This window comes from Euprymna scolopes, chromosome 39 (assembly GCF_053919585.1).
Source record: "Euprymna scolopes isolate OS-2025 chromosome 39, ASM5391958v1, whole genome shotgun sequence".
Lineage (NCBI taxonomy): Eukaryota > Metazoa > Mollusca > Cephalopoda > Sepiida > Sepiolidae > Euprymna > Euprymna scolopes.
This window is the reverse complement of record NC_136520.1, coordinates 66289933-66297432: the sequence shown is the minus strand read 5'-3', so window position 1 is coordinate 66297432 and position 7500 is coordinate 66289933. Positions and strand designations below refer to the sequence as shown.

The following is a 7500-nucleotide window of genomic DNA, read 5'->3' as shown; positions in this document are numbered from 1 at the left end:
CCAGACATCTAGAGACCGTCAGCTCCCTCTCCCCGGTTGTTAGTTAACTACCTCTCTAGTCCAAATCGACTCCATTCAATATATGAAACTCAATACTTTGTTTCTTCGATTCTCTGACGTCAGATCCAGGTCAATTGTTTTTATAACTCAATGCCATCCGTTAAGTCTCGAAAAACAAAGGATACACCCTGCAAGGGCAGCTGTGCGTGTAATTGTGAGGCAAGGGATGTGCAATCCTTAACCACACCTCTCCTGAATCGGCACTGCTTGAGTCCAGTGGCAAGGAGGAGTCCTGGAAACAATGCCGAGATAAGCAGAGAGCACATACAGCACCTGAAAACTCCAAATGGTCACCCATTTAGTACTGACCAAGTTCAACGTTGCTTAACTTCGGTGATCCAGCGGGAACCGGTGTGCCAACGTGATTATGCTGTATGTTTGCATCTAAAATCTTTCATCTATAAATTCTAAGTGTTAATATCTTTTTGTTTTGTTAAATTGTTTGACCTTATAATAAACTATTACGACTTTATTTTTTCAACATTCCAATGATGTCTCTTTTATTGAATACTAGCGGGGGGTACGCGGCGATGCCCGGGTGTCTTGAGGTAAATCAAAACTCCGGGGGGGGGGGTTAAATAATAAAAAAAAATGTTTTGATAGGTGAGTATGAGAATCGAACCCGTACCCTTGAGTTGGAAATTAATGTGTGAAAAAAAAACCGTGCTACGTTAACCATTGAGCTACGGCGGTACACAACTTTAAGCAGGTTATTTAACTATAAAAAGAGACGTGCGCAATAAAATTTAACTCTGCTGCTTCCAGTTTTACACAGTTTTAAGCGATAGTAACAACCCCGGGAACGCGTGCGAAAGAAGCCTTTTGAAGACATACACGAAATGAACACACACATTTTGCCTTTTATATATATAGATTTGTATTCAGTAAGAATTGACAATCGCAGTGCCTCGCTAGGTTACTCGAAGATGCCCGAAAGTCCAATATATAACAAAGTCTTAAACTAATTAACCAATCATATTTTCGTTTTGAATTCTGGTTTATTTTCTCAAGGTTGTGACAACAGTGATTATGTTCATGTTAATGTCCGTAGCCATGACAACAGAGAAAGCAACGTTGATGTGGAGTTTGCGCAGCCTACAACTGCCGGAAACTGACGTCATTACTAGGTGAGTATCACGTGTTCGAAACTAATATTTTTCATGTTCTTAAGAAACATTTTCTTATTGAACAATTATACATTTTTCCTTGTGTGTGTGTGTGTGTGTGTGTGTGTTTTTTTTTTTTTTTAATAAGAATCACTCCAGATAAAACGTGAAGTGAAGGGCTCAAAATATCGAAAAATTACTGTTGAAAAAAAAAAGGAGGGGAGATGTCTATTGAATTATTCGTACCAGGAGGGAAACCGCCAGCAGTAAGAGAAGTCTACAATTTTGATGTACACGGAAAGAACGTACTGGAATATGAAACCGCATTGCAATAAAATATCAAAAACAGCGAATTGATGGAGATAACTACACTAACAAGTCAAACTGGAATAAAGGAAACAAGACATAAATCAGACTATTCTTAAGAACACAGGCCATAATAGTATTTATTTAAAAAGACTAAGGCTAGCAACATCACGTCTGCGAGAGAGAGAGAGAGAGGTTACAGAGACGAGGTGAGGGTGGGGACAAATAGATTGCAGATACGTTTCTGAACCTTACCGGAGGCCACGATATAATCTAAGGAGTTGGAACAAACTTTTAGAAGTCGTCGTCAGTCTGAAGACGACCAAATAGTTCAGGGAAGCACTGGATGTGTCATCGCCGTTGATCGTCAGATCTCTCGCTAGAACAGCAAGTATACGAGGAGATGCAATTCCGGCACAAAGCATAACAGGAATCTAAATTTGCTTTGTAGTTTTTCACCTCGGCGCCAAATTGTGTTCTCCACGGGATCCAGCAGAAGATGTACTATAGACATTAGAGCACTCTCTGTTCGGGTTTCTGATTCGTGGAATAGTCTAGCAGATTCGCAGTTAACCAATCAGAGTATAAAGTGAACCTTCGAGTAGACCAATTAGAGTAGACAGTGGACACTGGGTTTATTTTCGGCAGCCTCGTAACTATTGCTTCCCTAATTTTCTTCTGTACTTCTCCCATTTCTTGAACGATGTTTCTGAAAAAGAGAGAATAATTGCTTTTTTCTGGATCGCAACATATCCATGTAACGCCTATAGAGTATTTTAGTTTCTTACGCAAAGTGGCTTTATGCTTTGTCTAAAGCGATTTACATTTTAAAAAATATCTATGTTTAAACTCACCTTAGACACATCTTCAGATTGTTTATAAACATCTTTTCTGTGTTTTTTTTTTAACATGGCTTGTTGTACTTAGATATTTTGTTTTGATTTCAAGTTTCTCTAGCTTCGTTTTTACTAAGCAGTAACCGCTTATCAAGGTCCAAAGTCAACTCGGGGATAATATGAATAGTTGCCGGTGAGACAAAACCGTGAGGACCAGTAATGGTGGAACTTGGGTAGGGTTTGATTTTTTTGATTATTTAAGAGGATGGCTCAACAAGAACTTATTTAAAAACTACCATGTTATTGTCAGCCGGGAAGCAACCTCGAGGTATTGTGTTCTACAGACAGGTCGTTCTAAGAAAGAAAATTTGCTCACGGAATTTATTTACGTTTAGTTTTACGCACGGATAGAGAATAAGGGTAAATTATTATTATTTTTTTTTTACAAGGTGGTCAAGGCCAGGAAGCCACTCAGGGATAAAGGTTATTGTAAGTACAGTACGTTAGTGTGGATATTTAAAGTGTCTACTTAAGGGGGCGGTTCATCAGGAATTTGTTTACGTTGGACTTGAACACATCCAGGTTGTAGTCAGGAGGGAAGCAGGCAGACAGAACAGAGTTCCACAGGCGTGTAGTTCTAAGAAAGAAGCTTTGTTCACGGAATCTACGTTTTGATTTAGTCATGGATAAAGAATAGGGAAAGTTCTTGACAGTGGATTCAGCTAGACGAGTGTTTTTCGTGAAAGATTGGCGAGGGGGGGGGACCAGAGATTGGAGTTCAGATAGATAACGATAAAACAAAGATAGGCTGGCAACATCTCTTCTGTGGGAGAGAGGTTGCAGGGAAGAGAAAAGGGCATACCCCACTAAGCCACGAAGTCTATTTTGTACTCTGTCAAGGCAGGATAGGCTGTTTTTAGCAGCTCCTGCCCAGATATGGCAGCAGTATTCCATCCTTGGACGTACTTGGCTTTTATATAGATAGAGTATTGCATCGGTAGTGAGATATCGTCTAGAGCGGTAGAAAGATCCCACCATCTGTCCAGCGACCTTGACAACATACTTGATGTACGTGTTCCATTTCAGATCAGAAGTGAAGGTCAAGCCCAGAAGCTTGTCAAATAATGGGGCTTCTCCTAGACGAGAGCCATCCATTTCAAATTATTGACATTTGTTGTAGCTAGACAAATGTATGTTGAATCTCTACGGTTCCAGATGATGATTGTCTGAAGATAGCGGTTTCAATCCTACCCAAAGCCGGCCAGAGGCTTACTTGGCCAAAAACGTGGTGAGACGACAACTACGGATGGCAGTGATTGCTGAGAAGGCAGTTAGGAGATTCGAAGTTCCTATCTGTCGCGATTACCACCTGACGAAGGCCAGAAGAATAGTTGGCCAAAACGTCGTGAAACAACAACTAATAAAGATGAGAATAATAGTCCGTAATAAATAAATTAATATAAATAATACTCATCTCAATAATGAATTCTGTGTTCTGACTCTTGTAAAAACTAAACCCGGATTTATAATACTCAGCTAGTCGTTATACTTTATATTCGAATTCTTTTCTTTTTGGTTAGTATCATTTACTTGTTGCTTTTCGTGCTGTTTTTATTCCTTCATGCTTCAGCTTTTGTTGTTGTTTGTTGTTGTTGTTGTTGTTGTTTATCATGAATGATGATGACTTTGTTGGCATTCGTCTCTCCGATATATTTCTATTGTGACTTGTTTCTAGAAGGATGTCGGGTACATATGGGAGGGACCACATGATGGTTGCCAACGTACCTAAGTGAAAGTGCTTATGTGGAACGAACGGGGCACACTCATATTGGCAGCCCACAATCGTAAAAAATGAGCCAGTATCGCCACCCCCCCTGCTTCTGCTGCTTCTGATTTACATAGTATTTCGTTGTTGGCCGTAGCTATATATATATATATAGGAAATTGGGGAAAAAAAGCTATATATATATATATAGGAAATTGGGGAAAAAAAAAAAAAAATTTTTGTAACTTGTCTTCTTCCTAAGATTAAGGGTGGTGGTGTTTGATCAACACTGCTGGGGAGCCATGATGTAATACACTGTTTTGTTTTTAAATCCCCGAAACAGTGTTTCATGGTAAACAACTGATGATCCCTTAAAAAATATAAAAATTGGTATTATAGTAAATTTGAGAGTTGATGCAGTGATTGCAGGTGATTAAATGACTTACTGACTAGATGTTTTTTTTGATGAATGATAAAAAATAATTTTTTGTGTGGTTTCAAATGTTAAAAACTTCAAAGACATATATATATATATATATATATATATATATATATATATATATATATATATATGGCTTCCTTCAGTCTTGGCAGACTATGGATAGCCACGGAAAGGGTACTTGGGCGTGAAATTTGTGCGGCAAGAGTTGCGCAGTCCTCAACGGCGCTTCTCCTGAGTCAACATTGTTGCATACTAGTGACAAGTTGAGGTACAAGACGACTGGAACAATGCCTAGAATCCCCAAATGGTCACCCATCTGGTACTAGACAGGCTCAACGTTACTTAACTTCTGTGATCTGGCGAGAACCAGTGTGTCAACGTGATTATATATATATATATATATATATATATATATATATATATATATATATATATATTATTGAAGGATCTTCTGCATTAACTTTCCGTTTTATAATGCTGTAAAAAGGCACGCGAACCTACTTGTTTATCTGAAGTCTGGCAAAGAGGCGAACGGGTCGAGGAGTCGAGCATCCGTCTACAATAAATCCTTCACGATACACAATTAAGTAAATAATTTTCATTTTCACATTCTTTTTCTTTTTCGCAAAATATTTTTCCAAAGTTCATAATTATCTATAATTTATTTATAATTATCTATAATTTATTTATAATTTATCTATAATTTTTTTATAATTTATCTATAATTTATTTATAATTTATCTATAATTTATTTATAATTTATCTATAATTTATCGTGTGTGCCAAGAAATCATTTTGACAATGATGTACACATAGAAACAAATTCAACAAACAACATAAAATAATAATAATAATAATAATAATAATAATAATAATAATAATAAAAATAACATTAATAACATTAATAATAATATTAGATAATAATAACATTAATAATGATAATAATAATAACAACAACAATAATAATAATAACAATAATAATAATTATAATTATAATAATAATAACAATAATAATGATGTTAATAATAATAATAATAATGATAATAATAATAATGATAATAATAATAACAATAATAATGATGATGATAATAACATCAACATCAATAATAATAATAATAATAATAATAATAATAATAATAATAATAATAAAATGCACCAACAGGTAATTTAAATAAAAAATAAGAACCTGACTCTAGGCGCATGGGCAGAAACAACAAACTTGATCTGTTGTCAAAAAGAAGATAAGTAAAAAGGTTATGATATTTTAAAAGTAATTTTCGGCAAAGGATTAATCAAGTCGAATCAAAATCAGGTCAATTCAGTGAAATGGCAATGACCGTATAAAATGACCGAATAAAATCTTTTATAAAAAAATATAATATAGAATGAAGTTATGAAAATATAATTTTCATATTGTTTTTAGATTTTTTTTTTTTTTTTTTTTTTTTTTTGCAAATAACTTTCCGGGATTTAATGTTTAAAATATAGGCCGTGTGTATTAAAAAATAATTTTGACAATGATTTACGCATGGGGATAAATGCAAGAGACAACATATAATAATTATCAAATGCACCAAAAAGTCATTTGAATAAAAATTATGAACCCGGCACCAGGAACCTTAATTGTATGATATTTTCGGCAAAAGGTTACGCAAGTGTAATCAACTGGAACCAAAAGCAAGTAATTCAGCGAAACGACAATGACCGAATAAAACATTTGGGGTGTGGCTAAGCGACACTGTCGTCCTAAAAGGCCTTTCAGATGGTAACAAATGGTTATATAATGACAACCTGAAATGATATCGGGGTTCGTTGGCGATTTGGGCCCAAGGAGAATGAACCGGTCAAATTCCCGTGCGTGTATTTATCGTCTAACAACCAACCATTTATCACCGTCCCTGACAATAAAAGAATATATTGTTATATTATCATATATACATGTGTTGTCATTCTTTTCACACGGCGGAAATACAGCATAAATATCTTAGAAACTGCAAACTGAAAAACGCGACCCTATCGTAGAACATCGCAAAAACAAAGTAAATTTTCTAAATTTCAAAACAATCCAATTAAATATGTCTGTTTAATTAAGCTTTGCTTTACAAAATCATCTTTAGCATTTCTTGATTGTGCTGTTATTTTTATAATACTCAACGAGCTTTACCATGTATATAAAACTCGCATTCTTATTGGTTAGTGTTATTTATTAGTTTATTTTCGAACGTTTTTTTTCTTTCGTTCATGTTTCTGCTAATTTTTGTTGTTGAGCAAATCGGACTACTGCATATAGTCAACAGTGATCGTACGAAGGATAAACTAATTTGCATAGTGTTTGCCTGCAGCTATTTATTATATATCTACAAGTCTAGATAGCTACAAGGTCGCTGGAAAAATAGTGGGGTCCATCTACGAGTAGATATCTCACTCTTGATGCAATTCTCTACCTATATAAAATCCAGGTACGGCCAACGATCGAGTACTGTTGCCACACATCTGGGCAGGAGATGCTAGAAGCAACTTATCCTGTCTTAACAGAGTTCAAAATAGACTTCGTAGCTTAGTGAGAGATGCCCTTTTCTCTTCCCTGCAACTCTTTCCCACGGAATAGATGTTGCGTGTCTTTCTTTGCTTTATTGTTATTTTCATGGCAAATGCTCATCTAAGCTCCATTCTATGTCCCTCCCTCGCCAAACTTTTACAAGAAACACCCGTCTAGCAGAAAACACTATCAATAATTTCCCACACTCTTTATCTGTGCCTAAACCCAAGCGTATGATTCCACGAACAAAGCTTCTTTCTTAGAACTGCACGCCTGTGGAACTCTCTTCCGTTTGCCTGCTTTCCAGCTGACTACAATATGTTTGTCTTCAAGTCCAATGTAAACAAGTTCTTGATGCACCGTACCCCCTAAGTAATCCAATTTACAAAATTCCCACTACTTATGTTTACTACACTATAATCACATTAACCCTTATCCTCGAGTGG

General features: G+C 35.8%; 1 protein-coding gene across 1 annotated transcript in view; it reads left to right on the top strand.

The window, feature by feature from the left end:
* LOC145263820 (uncharacterized) overlaps positions 1–7500 on the top strand; it is a 114582-nt gene that overhangs the window by 34714 nt on the left and 72368 nt on the right. Inside the window, exon 4 of the mRNA XM_080120886.1 lies at positions 1072–1187. Within this exon, the coding sequence (XP_079977012.1) occupies positions 1072–1187 (116 nt within the window). The remainder of the gene's footprint in view (positions 1–1071; positions 1188–7500) is intronic.